Source organism: Leuresthes tenuis, unplaced genomic scaffold (assembly GCF_036924035.1).
Source record: "Leuresthes tenuis unplaced genomic scaffold, fLeuTen1.0.hap1 SCAF_20, whole genome shotgun sequence".
Classification (NCBI taxonomy): domain Eukaryota; kingdom Metazoa; phylum Chordata; class Actinopteri; order Atheriniformes; family Atherinopsidae; genus Leuresthes; species Leuresthes tenuis.
The window spans coordinates 3,791,397-3,811,532 of record NW_027325374.1 but is presented as its reverse complement, the minus strand read 5'-3'; the positions used below and the strand labels follow the sequence as shown (position 1 = coordinate 3,811,532).

The 20,136-nt window shown below is 39.9% G+C and overlaps 3 protein-coding genes across 7 annotated transcripts in view; all 3 read left to right on the top strand.

Annotated features, from left to right (window-relative positions):
• LOC140279000 (DELTA-stichotoxin-Hmg2b-like) overlaps positions 1-13,446 on the top strand; it is a 335,708-nt gene extending 322,262 nt beyond the window's left edge. The window contains exons 1-3 of one of the 4 annotated variants that reach the window (XM_072374163.1): positions 11,370-11,477; positions 11,658-11,772; positions 12,911-13,446. In XM_072374163.1, coding sequence (XP_072230264.1) covers positions 11,669-11,772; positions 12,911-13,340 — 534 coding nt within the window. In that variant the 5' untranslated portion in view covers positions 11,370-11,477; positions 11,658-11,668 and the 3' untranslated portion in view covers positions 13,341-13,446. Of the gene's footprint in view, positions 1-11,369; positions 11,478-11,657; positions 11,773-12,910 lie in introns of those variants that run through there. The other 3 variants (XM_072374164.1, XM_072374166.1, XM_072374165.1) reach the window with 3 other exon arrangements.
• plaub (plasminogen activator, urokinase b) lies at positions 2,258-8,201 on the top strand. Of its 2 annotated transcripts, none has more exons than XM_072373076.1 (11): positions 2,258-2,384; positions 2,462-2,522; positions 2,597-2,701; positions 2,797-2,941; positions 4,703-4,800; positions 5,065-5,106; positions 5,195-5,393; positions 5,480-5,631; positions 7,358-7,498; positions 7,609-7,757; positions 7,849-8,201. In XM_072373076.1, the coding sequence occupies exons 1-11, from the start codon at positions 2,319-2,321 to the stop codon at positions 8,041-8,043; spliced, it is 1,353 nt and encodes a 450-aa protein (XP_072229177.1). In that variant the 5' UTR covers positions 2,258-2,318; the 3' UTR covers positions 8,044-8,201. The 2 variants fall into 2 exon arrangements, with proteins under 2 accessions (XP_072229177.1, XP_072229176.1); XM_072373075.1 differs by having other exon boundaries at positions 2,788-2,941.
• Positions 13,447-15,206: 1,760 nt separating the features above from the next.
• On the top strand, positions 15,207-16,058 carry LOC140278714 (DELTA-actitoxin-Afr1a-like). Its single transcript, XM_072373786.1, has 2 exons — positions 15,207-15,363; positions 15,486-16,058. Exons 1-2 carry the CDS (start codon positions 15,260-15,262, stop codon positions 15,934-15,936), a joined length of 555 nt encoding a protein of 184 aa, XP_072229887.1. The 5' UTR covers positions 15,207-15,259; the 3' UTR covers positions 15,937-16,058.
• The last annotated feature ends 4,078 nt before the right edge of the window (positions 16,059-20,136 follow it).

The following is a 20,136-nucleotide window of genomic DNA, read 5'->3' as shown; positions in this document are numbered from 1 at the left end:
TGTTTGAGATGTGTTTGAAGAGCTCATATACTTTAGTCCTGAGAGAATTTCAACATTTTTCATAAACTTTTCCCCAAATTTCAACGCAATTTATGTAAAAACACTGTAACAAATCCGATGGTTCATGAAGGCAGCACCAGCTGAGCAGGATCCAAACAAGACAACTTCCGGGATACTAATGTACATATTTACTTTTATACTTTCCGTGATATCAGCTCCATCTTTATTTGAGACAAAGATTCAGGCCCACGTTTGGAGCCTGTAAAATACATCCTCATGACATCATCACCACGCGCGTCATCATAGCGCTTCATTCCAATTAGGGAGCTGTTTTTGTAGTATACTTCAGGTACACTTCAGGTTCTTATAGCGCAACACTGACATCCAGTGGATGCAGCAAACTAATGTATGATGAGACTTTATTTCAGATCCGAACAATTTATCACCAAATGAAACTGTTTTTGGATCTATTGAACAGTGCTGTGCAGAAGTCTTGAACCACCCTTAATTTCTTTATATATTGTCAGGAAAACAAGATATATATATATAATATATATAATATATTGATATATATATAATATATTGATATATAATATATTGAAACAAGTACAAACATAAATATAAAAACAGTAAATAAGCAGAAACAGAGTTTGTTCAGTTCTGAGCAGCTTTAAAATTAATATCTGGTCTGAGCTCCTTTATTCTCCAACACAGCCTGAACCCTCTGAGACAAGCTTTCTGTCATTTCTTTAAGGAGTCTTCAGGAATAGTTCTCCAGGCTTCTTGAAGGACATCCCAAAGCTCTTCTTTGGATGTGGGCTGCCTTTTGTTCCGTTCTCTGTCAGATGATCCCACACTGCTTCAATAATGTTGAGGTCCGGGCTCTGGGGAGGATTCATCCCTCCATAAGACCTGTTGCCACTGATTTTCAGTCCACCTCTTGTGTCATTTGGCACAGCTCAGCCTTTTCTCCCTGTTTCCCTTCCTTAAGAACGGCTTCTTGACAGCCACCCTTCCATGGAGACCATTTCTGATGAGGCTTGGGCCAACAGTAGATGGATCAGCTGAAGGTCCAGATGCATCTCTCAGGTCCTGTCAGGTCTCTGCTGGATTTTTTCCTCTTTCTTAAGGACATCACTTTCAGATCCTGTTCATCTGCTGTAGATAGTTTTTTAGGCCTGACACTTCTTCTTTTGTCCTCCACTTGCCCAGTTTCCTCAAATGTTTTAAGGACACACTGTACACCATGCTGAGATATGCCAAGTTTTCAGCTAATAGCTCTTTGGGAATCACCTTGTTGCTTCAGAAATCCTATTTTCTGTCTGTCAAACTGTGTTTTCTTTGCTGTTTTTCATAGATGCAGCTAAAGAAATGGGAACAAATGATGTGTCTTTGTGGCAGGCTGCTAGTAACAAAGTGCCTAAAGATCCAGTTTAAAATGGCTTCTTTGCAAAGTTGTCTGTTTTGTGTCGACACAACACTGGTTCATGCCTTGAGTTAGGAGCCTTTGATTCATAGGTTCTGTTAAATTAAGTGACCCTTGGGGTCCATATTGTCTCTAATAGGATATATATGACATAAAATTAATTTAACAATGTAGTAAGATTGCAGTAGATGGAGTTTCTAAAGCATTTTTGTATAATATTTATTGAAGATTTGTAGTTTCGGAGCTGCAGACCCACATCACAGTTGAGTGTAAGTGTGATTCATAGGAATCCAGGATGTTTTTCATGAGGTCAAAGAGAAGAGTTTCGGAACAGAGGAAAGAAAAACTAAACCAGAAGACTGAAAACAACCAGAAAACTCTAAAAGAATCTAATGAAAAGGACTGAAGACTGAAGACGTGTCCACAAAGAAAAAAGCACAAACAAAATACCAGAACTCAAACATAAACTCAGAAAGATAAAGTTAACATACCGTGAAACCAAGAGACTAAAAGGCAAAGATTAAACTAGAATACAAAACTAAAAAACCCACAAATTCCACATTTAATCACACTTAGACTGGAATCTGTTTAGCTCAGCATGTAAACATCTGCAGACCTGTTTCTGACATACCAGAGTTATTGATGTGCTGCCACAGAATTAATGCTGCGGATTAACAACAATGAGTCATTCACTTGCCCTTCAAACAGTTATTTCCTCACATCAAATCCAGGAGGCCATCCAGCTGTCAAACAGCTGGGAGCCAATCGGGGCTCACCCTCCTCCCAGCATGCAGCAGATAAAACAGAATAAACCCCGAGGAGGCTCCCATTCAGCTCTGTGCAGACACGCTCATGCACTCTGTTTTGATTTGAACCTTTGCAGTGAAGCAATATGATAACAACAAGAAGCTGCTGTGTTTTCATGTCCGTGCTGGCAGCGCTGTCAGCAGCCGAGGCGGTAAGAATCTTTATTTTTTTATCTTTCCTGTACTGAAACTTTGAATTTCTTTTCATTCACAAGCTTATCTCTTTCAGGGCCTGTGGAAACACAAGAGAAGGGAGAGATCTTCTATTTTTGCCTCCTCTGAAACTGCAGGTAAGCTACTCAACATTCATGAAAGCTCGCTGGTTCTGTACTTTGAGTATAAAGTGTATAATTTTGGTTTGTAGATGGGATCTGTCTCAATGGAGGCACCTCCATCCCTTCGCTGACCACTCTTGAACACCTGTTTTGTCTTTGTGCTGATGGTTTTGAAGGGGAACACTGTGAAAGAGGTGAGACGCTTATCTCCACACTTATCTCCTTCGTCCATGTTGTTGACCTTTTTTAATCACCCTCCAATATCCTGCTGTGCATGTAGTTAAAAGAGATGGCTGCTATGAGGGCATTGGACTGTACTACAGAGGCACGGTGTCCAAATCAGCCAGCGGACAAACGTGTGAGCAGTGGGATTCAGACACCAGAAGACGCTACCTGTACTCAGACATCTACTCCGGGAGGCACAACTACTGCAGGTAGACCAAGTTCAATCTGTCAAACATACTGCTGGAGCAGTATTTCACAGATTTGACATTGCAAAACAATACAAAGTTCCCCTGCGTGGGCACCATGATGATACATCTCTGTCCTGATGGGAGAGGCCTCTCCCAGGATGACAATCCTCCCATTCACGAGAGGTCACTTAATGGTTTCAGAATGAAACTGTTTAATCATATCTTTCCTTTGTCGTCACCAGATGCCAATCCCCTTAGACACCCGCCGAAGTTTCAATCCTCTTTAGGATTTACATTTCTTATCATGCTCAATCGAATTGTCAAGAATTTAATTTGATTTTGACTGGACTGAATTGGACTTATTTACTTTCTCTGTAGAGCATCCTGAGATGACTTTTGTTGTGAACTGGTACCATGTAAATTACCTGAATTGAACACCAATGGGTTGGATCTTCTCTTAATGAAATGCTTTATCCTTCCACTATAGTTCCAGACACCTAAAGAATCAGTCAAAAATGTATTGAAGCTGTTTCAGCCTGACTGTAGTCTGTAGAGGCAGAACCTGCTAGTTTACATTCTCTTAAATTTCTATTTCAGCTACAACCATGTATCTCACTTTTAGCATTAATTAGTACGTGTACTGACCACTTAATCATTAGCCTGCTACTAATTATATTAACTTATATTAACTTGGGTTAACTATTGAAATAACTTTCTTTTTTGAGTGTTATTTGTAGCCAACCGTTAGTTTGGTTTATTAGCTTCTCTCTGTGTTGCTTCCTCTTGCAAAGTTTGCCATTCACAGTTTTGATTTACATCAGAAGATGTTAAACTATGAAACATTAACACTCTAAGACAGAAGAGAAAAACATATGTTACACAGTCTTTTAATCTTTAGCCACTCAAATGTTAGCTAACTTGCCTACTGTAGTTCCTGTCAGCAGTAGCTAGCAAGCTAATTAAGCTAACATAATTAGAACATGCTAGCGGACTAATTAAGCTAACATAATTAGAACATGCTAGCGGGCTAATTAAGCTAAAATAGCATCATGAGGGGTTGAGAATGCTGTCTTAAGCTGACGTTTAGATATTTTCTGATTTTGAAACTCCAAATGTCCTTACACATACATTTACAAACATTCCTGTTAAGACTTAAAACTAAGATCTTATGATCATGAGAAAATGTTAGCATACGTTGATCATTCATGAAATAAGGATTATTTACTGTCATTTCATTTCAGTAATAGTTTGGCTCTTTAGTATTTTTCTTTATCAAATTAGGAGACAGGCTTCTTCATCCATAAAATCTCTCCAGACTTTACACTCTTTGTTAAGAGTGTAATTTATTTCCCAAAAAACAGTTTAATTGTTGATGTCGATTGTTGTTAATAGTGCATCTGGACCAGTTTTGGTACGTCATATTTATCATCTTGTCATCAGCCAGGAGCTGAAGATAACAGCCCAGATGTGGACCTATAGGCCATTTTCACATTAAAGTCAAGGTATCTGTTCAGAAATCCGGTAACTTGTATTTCTGGGGAGAGATCTAATCTTAGGGTAAGGGCTAGTGAAAGGTTAATTAGCCTTCGTTAAGACTGTTTGTCCAACATTTCCTTGGATTTGACAAGCAGTGTTTGTGAAGCAACCCAAACTTATCAAAATGTTGTCTTATTATTTCTGACCACATACTCTTAAGAACCAGAAGGAGGAAATACTTCACAGTGAGGACCTTTTAATAACCGTTTCAGTCGTGTAGCCTGATGTCTTGTTGCTTTCCTTCAGAAATCTTCACTACAGACGGCGTCCGTGGTGTTTTGTTCGGAGAAACCAACGACTGGTGTGGGAATATTGTGAAATTCGACGTTGTGGCTTTCAGTCCAGTGAGTGTTTTATTGTCTTGCAGCAGAGCGTTAAAATACGGTCAAACAGGTGCAGCTTAAGTTCTGTTTAATCAGTTTTGGTTAATTTGCAGTTGAGTCAGATCTCACTCTGACCTAGTTTCAGGCACAAAGACACTTTGTAAAATTCATAAAGGTGGCTCAGTATGTCCTAACATTTGAGCCGTTATTGAAGACGGATGGCCTTAAATCTAATCCATGATGCATGCTTCATCAGAGTTTTAACACCTCCTTGATGTTTTGCAGTTACAGCCACACCTTTCCTCGCTTCCACCGAGCCTCAAACAAGTGAGTCATTACAACCTGTTTTGTCTCAAAGTTTTAATTTGACCCCGTTTTAATTTGACCCCGTTTTAAACATGACGTAATCCCCCAGCTGCAGGGATGACATGCGGTCAGCGCACCAGAACACAGGAGATGAAGATTGTGGGCGGAACAATTGCAACTGTGGAATCACACCCATGGGTCGCTGCCATATTCTGGCGTAGTAAATCTTCAGAGAGAGTTTTCCGCTGCGGGGGCAGTTTAATCTCCACCTGCTGGGTCCTCACGGCCGCCCACTGCTTTCCTGAAGGGTAAAGAAGTGAGATCACCTCCTGCAATCACGGCAGGTGCTGAGGAATCAGAGCAACTTAACTTATGTTGGGAATTTGTGTTTCAGTTCTCAGACGAAATCCCGACGGTTCTCCGTCATCCTTGGGAAAAACGCCCTGAATGAGAGCGACCCAGCTGTGGAGCAAAGCTTCAGGGTGGAGAAAATCTACACCTACGAAGGGTTTGACAACAGCGAGGGAAACTTCAACAATGACATTGGTGCGAACGCATCTTTACTCCAAACTATACAAATATTACGTTACATGATCTCTGAACAATATACGATATCCCAAATTCATTTTATAGACTCAGTTATTTCTCTTTAAAGATCCTAAAGTATTTATAAATGCTTAATGTTTGCACATATGCTGGGAATCAAATAGTCTCTGTGTTACAGACCTTAAAAACATAAGATTTTCTTTATTTAGGGCTGCCAAAGTTAGCTAAACTTAAAGGGATATTATGGAAAAATCTCCTTTTCTGTAATTGAGATTGAAAATATCATATTATTGAATATACTAGCAGCTCAAAAACTGTACCTTAGAAGTGGAAACTCTTGCTTTTTGCTTTGCTGTTAACACATTCATCATTAGGTCTGTAGCTCACTCATGAAATAAATTAGCTCATAATTCACAATCAGCTCTTTGTTTAATGTGAAATATCCCAACGAGGATATCCAATTTACAATTTACATTCTTACATTCTTATTCCCGAGTTGGAAGTTGGGAAAACCTGCTTCCTAATTGTCTCTGAATGGACCATCAGTAGCAACAGTTCTACAAACAGAGGTGAAATATTATGCATATAAGTCACAGTTCTTAAGTCAGCCTCGACTGATGACTGGTAATGAGATTGCACCTAAAAGAGGGAACAGAGAATACATTTGACTGTCAAATTTATCAAAGTAAGTCTCCTACAGGGCTTTTTAAACCGACTTTCTTTTCTGCTGATGTCAGTAGAGTAAAACTGCAACTGTCATAACAAATTACATGAAAATCTACTGATTTTCAATAGCTTTTGCTTGCTTATGAGTCACTTTTGTATTTTGAGTAAAATGGCCCAGAAGTATCAGCCAAGATAAGAGCTGTTCAAATTCTCCAAATGCTAAGGAAAGGAGCTCCACTGCTTCCTTTAAAACCTCCTTTACCAGAGGAAACACTGCAGCATCATTTATGACAGAAAGGATATAATTCTGTCCCATAATTCCTTGCAGCTGCGATTTTCATAGCGACGCTCTAATACTTTCATCCAGTCGCGCTAACTGGGCTTCATGTGGATAAATATGAGGGCAGGAGGGTGAATGCGAGCAGCCTCCAACACTATGTTTCCCTTTTTTTAAATTTTATTTCCTTTTTTAATTAGAAACCTTGATAATTAAGTAAAATTATATATGATTTCTAATATATGAGATAACCTCTGTGTAACAAAGTGGTAAAGCTGCATGAGAATATGTATCTAAAGTGTAATTTTCCAACAAGATCGAGCAGAAGAGCTGATTTATTTTGTCTGAACTCGTGCAGAAAACCTGCAAGAGACACAACCATACATTACTTTTAATGTCATGTTGCACCATTTGTGTGATCTTCAGCATGACTTTTTAATATTAAACCAGAATGAATGTTTATAAATATGTTTTTTTTTAGTGTAGAGTTGCTGTGTTTTCATTACTGTAGAAGAAGAACATTTATTAGAGACACTGTGGGTCACTCTTCTTGCCTTGTTGCACCATCACATACAACAGTGGGTTATTTAAGTTTTGGGGATATTTAGTTGGTTGCAGTTTGTAGTTTTTGCCACAAGGTGTCAGTATATCCAACACAGAGAACCTTTTATCACCCTGAGAAAAGATTTACCTGCTTTCATGGATTTTATTTTGTAGTTTAGCTTCGACACGGATGCCATGAGCCTGTCACATTTTCAGTGTTTCTTGTTAACTGTCTCGCAGCTCTGGTGAAACTGAAGGCGAGAAGTGGAAAGTGTGCCGAGGAAAGCGAGTCGGTGAAGACTGTTTGCCTGCCACCGCCTCAGCAGCGGCTCCAGCCAGGCATCACCTGTGAGATCGCTGGATATGGCAAAGAGAAACAGGGTGAAGAAAGTCCCCCGTTGTTACTGTAAAGTAGATCTGGGACAAAAAGCATGAGCTCTGCAACAAACTGCTTATCATCCGCATAATTTAACCGTTCCTCTTCTCTCCAGGTTTGTGGTATAAGTCTCAGTATCTCAGAGAGGCTCAGGTGAACCTCATCTCTGATGATGTGTGTGGACAAAAGGATTATTATGGAAACATGATCACTGATAGCATGTTTTGTGCCGGTCGTCCCGACTGGAGTCAGGATGCCTGCGAGGTATTTGAACGTGTCTGATCTTGACTTCAGCTCTGCTCAAATAGATCAGTTTAGTGGTTTTTCTTTAATGCTGCACGTCTTTTTCCTGCAGGGCGACTCAGGAGGGCCGCTGGTATGCGAGGTTGGCGACAGGCTGTTCCTGTTTGGAATCATCAGCTGGGGCGACGGCTGTGCAAACGTCAACCGACCTGGTGTTTACGCCAGAGTTACCAACTACAACAAATGGATAGAAGAGAAGACGGGGCTGTCCGCCATCACTGCCGGAGCCATGTTCCCAGAGAAATGAGTCTGAGCTGAGGGTATGAACTGTAAAAGCTGCTGCTCCCTCATTTTCCTGGTGGTTTTATATATTTTATTAATGCCAAAGGAATGCTGTTCATCCACCAATAGCCTGGTTCCCATTCCCATCCTCACATAAACGATGTAAATGATAAACAACAAACTGGGAACTCGGCTCCTCGCTCAGCCTGGCTTCTCCTACCTTCCTCTCCGATCCTGTGCTAACTTCTCCTTGGTTCTTGTTAGCTTCTCGCAGCAAATAGTCAGGATTGATTCCTGAAAATAATCTACTTAAAACATGCATCTTTCTGATGATCCAAGGCTGAAATCCTCAGTCGTTGCATTGATGTCTGATTGCACTCACGACGTGCCTTGTGACACGTGAAAAAAACACAGGATATTAATGGGAGTCGAGCCACCAGAGTCAGGGTGGGCCTGGCCAGGATAGCAGCACTGCTTATTGTAAAAAATCTGCTTCATGAAGCAGGCTGAGGTTTGAGATGTTAGCCTTAAAATGCATTTAAAATTAAAATGTTTTATTTAGTAGTTCTGAAGTCTTAACAACAAAAAAAACTGTTGATTATTCATTATGGCCGGGACTTTAACGCGTTAATTAAGATTAATTAATTACACCAAAATGAAAATTAACGCATTTTAATCACACTTATTTTTGCACGCGGAACGTTTCTCACTGGATGAGTTTCAGGCATACCGATTATACTGGAGCACCAACTAACATTCATGACTTCAGACAACAACAAACCACAGTGAACAATATTCAAACATGGAGAAGAAGCTGATGAGACCGCTTTGGTTTGCCCCGTGGATGGAAAATGTTGTTTTAAAAGACATACAGATGGGATGGTCAGTAGCGTAGTGGTGGGCTGCTGCTGTCGGCCCCGGTTCGAATCCCGCATCGGACGGCCTTTTACTGCATGTCATTCCCCCCATCTCTGCTTTGTGTCTCTTTCTATCTGTCCTGTCCATTAAAAGGGATAAAAAAATTAATTAAAAAAAAAACGACGGATGGATGGAAGCGTCTATAAGAGCACGGTTGGTTAAGTACCACCTTAAAAAAACAACAATGTTTTGTTGCTTAAACTTATGTATTCAGTCATTATTCATTGGTATACTAAACATGTGAAAAAAAATGCTTCTCACTGTTCTCAGGTCAAATATTTATATGCGATTAAAATGCGATTAATTTCGATTAATTAATCACAAAGCCTCTAATTAATTAGATTTTTTTTTTATCGAGTCCCGGCCATATTATTCAGTATTATTTCCTGTAGATGTATTTGTATATTATTGTAGATTAGCAAGAAGATAAAGTCATTCATACTGATTTATTGTGTTGTTCATAGTCATATATCATATATATTCACATTATCTGATGTCTGTATTTCATTATTTGAGGTATTTAAAGCCTCTTTAATGGACACAACTTGTTGGATCAAAGCCCTGAACCTGTATCAGTGTTATTTCTGTCATTTGTAACATTTCAGCTCCATCTTGTGGTCAAAATAAAAACTATGAGAAGTCAAAGAAAATACTTTAAAGTTGTATTAATGCTCTGCAGCCACACCGGAACAATGAAATCCTCAGAAAAGCAGTAATTTTATTAACTGTTTGTCAAAGAACTAAACCACATTTCATCGTATAGAAATTTGATTTCTCAATATTTATATATAGATGAAGTAGCCAAATCTGGGAGGAAAAAATGTTGTTTGGGATAGTTTTGGAACAGTTTTTGGCCTTTAATGTGTTAGTTATGATCCGGAAGTTCGTCATTCATGAAAACGAATGTGTGAAGACCAAACCGTATTATGTATTTATTTAAAAACACTTCAATTTATGGAGAAAAAAAATGGCATACGGTTATTAAATCTTGTAAAATAATGTAAACTCAAGGAAAACCCCAAGTATATTCTTTTTTCCTTATGTATGCAACTGATGTTCCATCATTTTGCCTTTTGGAATGTTGTTTTATTTGCTGTATGTCAATAAAGTTTGTTCAAAAGGACAAACAGGTGCAGATATTATAGAAACAGATATTTCAGGTGCACGGGAAAAGGACTTGTTTCTACACTTTGATTTGACCCCTAGATGGTGCTGAAGTGTTAAAAACGAATAAAGAGCAGCATCGGGTGACTTTTAGGACGCTATAGTTGCTGTAACCGGTTGATTAAACATGCAATTAAAGCGCTTTCAGAATAAACTCTCCGACTAATCAGGGTCAGGAACCAAAAAACATCAATAAAGATTTGGTTTAGACTTGGTTTTTTATATTTTACGGCACATTTTCTTCAATTTGCATCTTATTTTGGCTTTAACAACACAAGCAGTTTTAAATTTCCTCTAAAACATGTTTTCTGATCCCTGCTAGTCGTCATTTCTAAATAAACTGAATTGTTCTTGTCGGTCGAGCTTGCAGGACGATTGAACGAATCTCTAATTACAGTCATGAGAAAGCATCTGTTGAGTAAGTCCAGGGGCCTCCAGTGTGGGCTCCAGGCCCCTCTGTAGTCACATTATAAAGAGTTTCTGTGGTCATTGTGTGTCTCTGTGGTTTTATTTCCCGCCTTTTTGTTCACTGCACTGTTTTTTGGAGCAGCTCTCATTGCATTGTGATTATTTCTGGTCTGATATTGTGTCTTTTCACTAATTTTGTGCGTCAGAAGCGCTGTTTGGTATCGTTTTATTCTGCTGTTTTAGTAAATTGGTGTATTTATCGTGTCACTCTATAGCTGTCTTGCATTGTTTGGGGTCGTTTTGCTTTATTCTGAAAACATCTTGTGGTAGTTTTTGTCTTTTTTTAGTCGCATCGTGCTCATTTTTGTGCTTGCACAGCTTTTTCTGATCCTTTTGGTTGCGCTGTGGCGCCCGGACGCCTCCGTGAACTCTGGAGTCTGTTGGACAGATGACTTTTCGCCTCTCAGGCTCCTGACATGCTGGGACAGGCTACAGCAAACGGTTCACTCATATCCAAACCTTAAAGAAAAGCTGTGTTGACTCAAGCTGTGATTCACGACAGTTACAGCAGCGTTAAGCCTCCTTAGAAAGCATGCATTGTCCTTGTAAGACAGCAGTGTTTCTGAAAAGCTGTTTTTTTCCAGATGAACCAGTCTGAACAGTTTGGGCTCCATCTTAAACAGCTCACTCCATGTTTGGGGCGCGGCTCTTTACGCGGCCAGACTTTGAGATGCTTCACTCGTTGAGCTTCTACTTCCTCACCAACACGGAGTTGCTTCACTCCAAATGTTCCTGCTCCAACGTTAAAGGTGAAGTGATAGATTACGCGCGTGGGTGTGACACCGCAGGAGCGCAGGACCACACCTGCCTGCTCCTGTGAGGGTGGGACTTCAGACTTGTCTCCGAACCCAACTCCAAACCTGTTTTCAGAGGACTCTCTGCCATCCTTTGTGCACAACATTACCAGAAGTAAGTGCTCTTGTTTCACATATTAATGCAGTTTTGACGGCGTTTTTGTCCATAAGCGGAAGAAGTGCGTTGAATAGTGAAGTGATGCTGCGCTGCGCGTCATCTTCTTCACAGTTGTGCGTATTTCTTTGCTCTTCTGACACGTTCACATCTCCTGTCTTTGCCTGTGACCGTCTCCAGCAGCCGTCACCATGCCTGAGACTGCAGAGTCCCACTCCGTCACCCTCACCACCAACCGCAACTGCACCATAGAGATCACCAACGTCAGCAGCACCTACTGTCTGGTCAACCCAAAGTAAGAGACACGAAGCTGCTGGAAACTGATTTCCCCTCGTAAACTTTATTGATCTGATTTTAGATCTGAGATTAATCAGCTGACAGGCCCTCAGATTGCTCTAAAAAGCAGTTAAAACAGGTTGGGAGCCCCTCCTCTGTCTGTGATATTTCGCGTATTTTCTGATTATTTTGTATCTTTCACTGTTTCTAAGTGTTTCCATTCAGTTGTTTTTTTTGTCTGTAGTCATTTTGCATCTCTTTCACTTGTTTTGTCTCCATTTTTGTGGATTTGTGGAATATTCTTTGGTCTTTGTGGTAATTTTTTCAGTGGTTTTTTACGTGCTTTCATCTCTTTTTGGTTGTTATGCATTCATCTAATCTTAATTTTGTGTCTTTTGTGTCTAGTTTTTTATCTCCTGTTGCTTATTTTGCAAATGTCTCTTATGATTTAGAGTTTGTTTCCCTTATTTTCTGTGTCCTTTTGATTATTTTATCTGTTATTTAATCTTTATTTGGTTGTTAGGCATGTATTTCAGTGTAATTTTGTTTCTCCTCTTATTCATTTTTGCCTCCTGTTGGTTGATTTTAGCCTTTTCTTTTTGAGTATTTTGTTTGTCATATCGTTGTTTGTGTCTCTTTTAAGTTATTTTGCATCAGTTTGAGGTCACAGAACAGAAAACTAGGTGTTTGTTCTGTCTAAGAAGAAGATGAATTATTTATTTATCCATTTATTTTGCAGCTACGTGTCTGGTTTGAGTTTTTAACACATTCTGTCGACTCAGCTGGACTCAGCAGCCTGTAAAAGAAGTATTTTTACATGATCTGTTTTAATAGAAACCAGGATGCTTTTCTAGCTTGAAGCATCTCGTGTTTAACACCTCACCTGAAGTAGTTTTTAATGCAAAAACAACGTTTTAAAGTAAAGTTACTCGAAGACATGATTGCGTAATTGTGGACAGGAATCAATATAGATTCAATCAATGTGACTATTTCACCTTTTTCCTTTGAAACTGGGCCCCATTTGGACCCTGCAGAGCCACAAGGTTAAAGGTCACATCAGGCAGCTTCTGTTAACATTCTCCCATGATCAGAACCATCAGTCCCAGAGCCCGTTCTGCTGCTTTAACCACCCTCGACCTCCTCCTCCTTCCTTTCAGGGTTCACATGGAGAGCGGTTTCCCCTTCAGCCCTCCGCAGCCCACCGTGCGCACCACCAGAACCGAGGTGTGCTCGTTCATCAAGGACGACAACACGGCATCGGGCGCCGTGGGCGTCTTGACCTACGAGCTGTTCAACATGCAGCAGCGGCACTGCAACGAGGTGATGGCCGTCATGTTCTCCGTGCCGTTCGATTATAACTTCTACAAGAACTGGCTGGGCGTGGGGATCTTCGAGCACACGCGTGCCTGCGATGACAAGCTGTTCGACCACATGTACAAGGGCAAAGATTTCACCAACTTCGTGCGGCACGAGGCCGACGGCTCAGGGGTGGTGTACCAGGGGCGGGCGCTGGACGTCAGGGGCTGCATGTCCGACGAGGGCAAAGCCATTATTAAGCTGGAGCTGTATGACAAGATGGGCAGATGATTGTAATGCTGTGAGAGGAAAATGTTCAGAATGAAATGAAATGTTCCTGAATGAGGACTGTTGTCGCTCTGGGTGTTTTAAATGAATAAAAAACTATTAAATTCACCGCTTGTCTTTGATGCTTCTTTGTTTAATATCTAATTTAAGGGGAAAACTCACATGAGCACAAATATTTGCTTGTGCAGTATTGTGCAAAAGTCTTGAACCACACCTACCAGGAAACAGGTTTACTGAAACCTGAATGGAAACAAGATTAAAAAACAGAGTTTGTTCAGTTCTGAGCAGCTTGAAAGTGAATATCTGGTCTGAGCTCCTTTATTCTCCAACACAGCCTGAACCCTCTGAGACGAGCTTTCTGTCATTTCTTTAAGGAGTCTTCAGGAATAGTTCTCCAGGCTTCTTGAAGGACATCCCAAAGCTCTTCTTTGGATGTGGGCTGCCTTTTGTTCCGTTCTCTGTCAGATGATCCCACACTGCTTCAATAATGTTGAGGTCCGGGCTCTGGGGAGGATTCATCCCTCCATAAGACCTGTTGCCACTGATTTTCAGTCCACTTCTTGTGTCATTTGGCATAGCTCAGCCTTTTCTCCCTGTTTCCCTTCCTTAAGAACGGCTTCTTGACAGCCACCCTTCCATGGAGACCATTTCTGATGAGGCTTGGGCCAACAGTAGATGGATCAGCTGAAGCTCCAGATGCATCTCTCAGGTCCTGTCAGGTCACAGCTGGATTTTTTCCTCTTTCTTAAGGACATCACTTTCAGATCCTGTTCATCTGCTGTAGATAGTTTTTTAGGCCTGACACTTCTTCTTTTGTCCTCCACTTGTCCAGTTTCCTCAAATGTTTTAAGGACACACTGCACACCATGCTGAGATATGCCAAGTTTTCAGCTAATAGCTCTTTGGGAATCACCTTGTTGCTGCAGAAATCCTATTTTCTGTCTGTCAAACTGTGTTTTCTTTGCTGTTTTTCATAGATGCAACTAAAGAAATGGGAACAAATGATGTGTCTTTGTGACAGGCTGCTGGTAACAAAGTGCCTAAAGATCCAGTTTAAAATGGCTTCTTTGCTAAATTGTCTGTTCTGTGTCGACACAACACTGGTTCATCCCTTGAGTTAGGAGCCTTTTCTCTGCCTGAATGGTTCATAGCTCAGAGTTAAGAGGTTTAACAAAGAAATAAAAACACATTCCCCTGAAAATGCTCAGGTACAAGCACTGAAAATGAATGAAAAAGCAGAAAATGTCCAAAGAAAAACTTGGAGAACTGTTGATCAGGAACCTTTTTTTGTGCTGCTCACATCAAATGTAACATTTGTTATATTTTTTTTATATAAGGAAGCTGGTGAATGAAGGGATTAAGTCTGTTGAACAAAGGTTCAAACAGTTAAAAGATGTTATCGCATTTTAGAAAGTTGCTCAACTTTTGTAAATTTAAACATGTATGAACACGGTTTGCAGAGGTTTTGCACGTTCGTCTCCCCACACAAACAATTCACAGATACTGAGACAAAAGGTGTGGTTCAAGGAATGTCTGAGGTATGACACAATGTCACCGAAGGCTCGACAAACTTACTTGTAGCAGGGCAAAAGAAACACTGAGAACACAAGAAAAGCTGCTGTTCCTGTTGGCCACACCCTCTGTCTCCACGTCTCATCTGAGATGAGGAGCAAACGCAGATTTTAAGATGGGGAGGGACGGGCTGCAGGTGTGCGTTGTGGGTGGAGACACCTTTGGGTGCCTCACCTTCCCCAGTGAGACTCAACTGAAGGCTGAGCCAGTGTTTCAGATCCGTCACTGTGGACAGGTAAGCTGGTTTTTTCCCCTGCGTTTTCCTACTCTGGGAGATATTTTTTCAGAGCAGCAGATTGATTTTCTGTCGGGTTTTTTTTTTCTGCAGTTAAACCTTTACAAACAGCACAATGAGTGAATCAGCAGAGGCTTTGGCTGCAAGCCTGAAAACCCGAAGGAATGTCACCATCGAGATCAGCAACCTCACCAACAGCTACTGCCTGATTAACCCCAAGTAAGTCCAAAATGACCGAAGAGTAAAACCTCTTTGCTTGTAGAAACTGAGCCTGAAATGTGCAGAAAGAGCAGCCTGAATATCTGAATGACTCTTTGTCCTTTCTTGCTGGTAAAAATTAGGGTTTTCCTGGACAGTGGCAGCTGCCACAGCCCCCCTCAACCCACCGTGCGCCCACTGAAGACTGAAGTGTGCAACTTTGGCAAGACCAGCGCCAAAGCCACGGGCGCGGTGGGCGTCCTCACCTACGATCTGTTCGAGAGGCACAGCAACACTGTTAAAGAGACACTAGCTATAATGTTCTCTGTGCCCTACGACTACAACTTGTACAAGAACTGGCTGGCCCTGGGAATCTACCATGAGGGCAAAGAGGTCAACGAGAAGCTGTACAAAGAGATGTACTATAACAAGGAGCAGCAGGGCTTTGTGCGGGAGGAGGCCAAAGGCTGCGGCCTCACCTTTGAGGGCGGCGCCCTGGACATCAAGGCAACCATGTCACCGATGGGCAGAGCCATCCTGAAGGTGGAGGTGTGGGACAAGCTCTTCTCTCCCAAGCTGCAGCAATCTCATTGAGCTGTTTGCTGATTCAATCTTCTTTTTTTTCATCCAAATGAACCCTCTGTTGTGCAATGTTAGATCTGCTGGATGTGCAACTGTAACACCTGGTCATGCAATAAATCCATAAAGAGTCAAAAGGGTGTCTTTGCGATCATTACAAACAGAAATAATGACAGTAAAGTTTACCAAGTCAGCGCTAGTCTTCACGAGTCATTTCGGGTGTTTATTCCTTTTCTATTTGAAGCATAAAACATAACTTTCAAGAGTTGGAATGTAGTTCAATCCAAGAAACCCAGCATCGTGCAGCTTTGTGGCTTTAAATGACATCAACTCAAATACACATCATCTGAAAAGCCTCAGAAAACAAAAAGAGTCAATAAAAAGAATCTATAAGGCTTGTTTCTAATAATGATGATGAGACAAATAAACTTTATCCATGTAGCATGTTAAAAAGTGCCTGGAAATGAAAATAAAACCAGGTAAAAACACCCTAAAACAACTCATTAAATGACCAACTCATCAATAAAAACTCAGAAAAAACAAGATTATAAAAGCATGTTTTAAAAGAAGACATCCCTGCACTTTAAACCAGAGTCAAATAAACAAGTAAAAGCCCTCTGATGGAGGATCTTAGTCTACGGGATGAATAAGAGGATGAAAATCCACGTAGGATCTTAAAATCAATCAATCAACCTGTGCAAGGAGGTTAAAGCAGGAGTAATAATCTCTTTACTTCATCACCTTGTTGCAAAGCTTTTCCACCTTTTTAAAATCAGATACTTTTAGGCTTTTTTAATCAAAGAGAGGGTGAAACTGCTGGGGTTACAGATTGAATAGGTTTTTCCACCATTTTTAGGCTTTTTTCATCAAAGAGAGGGTGAAACTACTGGGGTTACAGATTAAATAGGTTTTTCCACCATTTTAAGGCTTTTTTCATCAAAGAGAGGGTGAAACTACTGGGGTTACAGATTAAATAGGTTTTTCCACCATTTTAAGGCTTTTTTCATCAAAGAGAGGGTGAAACTACTGGGGTTACAGATTAAATAGGTTTTTCCACCGTTTTTAGGCTTTTTTTCATCAAAGAGAGGGTGAAACTGCTGGGGTTACAGATTAAATAGGTTTTTCCACCATTTTAATGCTTTTTTCGTCAAAGAGAGGGTGAAACTACTGGGGTTACAGATTAAATAGGTTTTTCCACCATTTTTAGGCTTTTTTCATCAAAGAGAGGGTGAAACTACTGGGGTTACAGATTAAATAGGTTTTTCCACCATTTTAAGGATTTTTTTCCATCAAAGAGAGGGTGAAACTACTGGGGTTACAGATTAAATAGGTTTTTCCACCATTTTAATGCTTTTTTCGTCAAAGAGAGGGTGAAACTACTGGGGTTACAGATTAAATAGGTTTTTCCACCATTTTTAGGCTTTTTTCATCAAAGAGAGGGTGAAACTACTGGGGTTACAGATTAAATAGGTTTTTCCACCATTTTAAGGATTTTTTTCCATCAAAGAGAGGGTGAAACTACTGGGGTTACAGATTAAATAGGTTTTTCCACCATTTTTAGGCTTTTTTCATCAAAGAGAGGGTGAAACTACTGGGGTTACAGATTAAATAGGTTTTTCCACCATTTTAAGGATTTTTTTTAATCAAAGAGAGGGTGAAACTACTGGGGTTACAGATTAAATAGGTTTTTCCACCGTTTTTAGACTTTTTTTCATCAAAGAGAGGGTGAAACTGCTGGGGTTACAGATTAAATAGGTTTTTCCACCATTTTAATGCTTTTTTCGTCAAAGAGAGGGTGAAACTACTGGGGTTACAGATTAAATAGGTTTTTCCACCATTTTTAGGCTTTTTTCATCAAAGAGAGGGTGAAACTACTGGGGTTACAGATTAAATAGGTTTTTCCACCATTTTAAGGATTTTTTTCCATCAAAGAGAGGGTGAAACTACTGGGGTTACAGATTAAATAGGTTTTTCCACCATTTTTAGGCTTTTTTCATCAAAGAGAGGGTGAAACTACTGGGGTTACAGATTAAATAGGTTTTTCCACCATTTTTAGGCTTTTTTCGTCAAAGAGAGGGTGAAACTACTGGGGTTACAGATTAAATAGGTTTTTCCACCATTTTTAGGCTTTTTTCATCAAAGAGAGGGTGAAACTACTGGGGTTACAGATTAAATAGGTTTTTCCACCATTTTAAGGCTTTTTTCATCAAAGAGAGGGTGAAACTACTGGGGTTACAGATTAAATAGGTTTTTCCACCGTTTTTAGGCTTTTTTTCATCAAAGAGAGGGTGAAACTTCTGGGGTTACAGATTGAATAGGTTTTTCCACCATTTTAAGGCTTTTTTCATCAAAGAGAGGGTGAAACTACTGGGGTTACAGATTAAATAGGTTTTTCCACCGTTTTTAGGCTTTTTTTCATCAAAGAGAGGGTGAAACTACTGGGGTTACAGATTAAATAGGTTTTTCCACCATTTTAATGCTTTTTTCGTCAAAGAGAGGGTGAAACTACTGGGGTTACAGATTAAATAGGTTTTTCCACCGTTTTTAGACTTTTTTTCATCAAAGAGAGGGTGAAACTGCTGGGGTTACAGATTAAATAGGTTTTTCCACCATTTTAATGCTTTTTTCGTCAAAGAGAGGGTGAAACTACTGGGGTTACAGATTAAATAGGTTTTTCCACCATTTTTAGGCTTTTTTCATCAAAGAGAGGGTGAAACTACTGGGGTTACAGATTAAATAGGTTTTTCCACCATTTTAAGGCTTTTTTCATCAAAGAGAGGGTGAAACTACTGGGGTTACAGATTAAATAGGTTTTTCCACCGTTTTTAGGCTTTTTTTCATCAAAGAGAGGGTGAAACTTCTGGGGTTACAGATTGAATAGGTTTTTCCACCATTTTAAGGCTTTTTTCATCAAAGAGAGGGTGAAACTGCTGGGGTTACAGATTAAATAGGTTTTTCCACCATTTTAATGCTTTTTTCGTCAAAGAGAGGGTGAAACTACTGGGGTTACAGATTAAATAGGTTTTTCCACCATTTTTAGGCTTTTTTCATCAAAGAGAGGGTGAAACTACTGGGGTTACAGATTAAATAGGTTTTTCCACCATTTTTAGGCTTTTTTCATCAAAGAGAGGGTGAAACTACTGGGGTTACAGATTAAATAGGTTTTTCCACCATTTTAAGGCTTTTTTCATCAAAGAGAGGGTGAAACTACTGGGGTTACAGATTAAATAGGTTTTTCCACCGTTTTTAGGCTTTTTTTCATCAAAGAGAGGGTGAAACTTCTGGGGTTACAGATTGAATAGGTTTTTCCACCATTTTAAGGCTTTTTTCATCAAAGAGAGGGTGAAACTACTGGGGTTACAGATTAAATAGGTTTTTCCACCGTTTTTAGGCTTTTTTTCATCAAAGAGAGGGTGAAACTACTGGGGTTACAGATTAAATAGGTTTTTCCACCATTTTAATGCTTTTTTCGTCAAAGAGAGGGTGAAACTACTGGGGTTACAGATTAAATAGGTTTTTCCACCGTTTTTAGACTTTTTTTCATCAAAGAGAGGGTGAAACTGCTGGGGTTACAGATTAAATAGGTTTTTCCACCATTTTAATGCTTTTTTCGTCAAAGAGAGGGTGAAACTACTGGGGTTACAGATTAAATAGGTTTTTCCACCGTTTTTAGGCTTTTTTTCATCAAAGAGAGGGTGAAACTTCTGGGGTTACAGATTGAATAGGTTTTTCCACCATTTTAAGGCTTTTTTCATCAAAGAGAGGGTGAAACTACTGGGGTTACAGATTAAATAGGTTTTTCCACCGTTTTTAGGCTTTTTTTCATCAAAGAGAGGGTGAAACTACTGGGGTTACAGATTAAATAGGTTTTTCCACCATTTTAATGCTTTTTTCGTCAAAGAGAGGGTGAAACTACTGGGGTTACAGATTAAATAGGTTTTTCCACCGTTTTTAGACTTTTTTTCATCAAAGAGAGGGTGAAACTGCTGGGGTTACAGATTAAATAGGTTTTTCCACCATTTTAATGCTTTTTTCGTCAAAGAGAGGGTGAAACTACTGGGGTTACAGATTAAATAGGTTTTTCCACCATTTTTAGGCTTTTTTCATCAAAGAGAGGGTGAAACTACTGGGGTTACAGATTAAATAGGTTTTTCCACCATTTTAAGGCTTTTTTTCCATCAAAGAGAGGGTGAAACTGCTGGGGTTACAGATTAA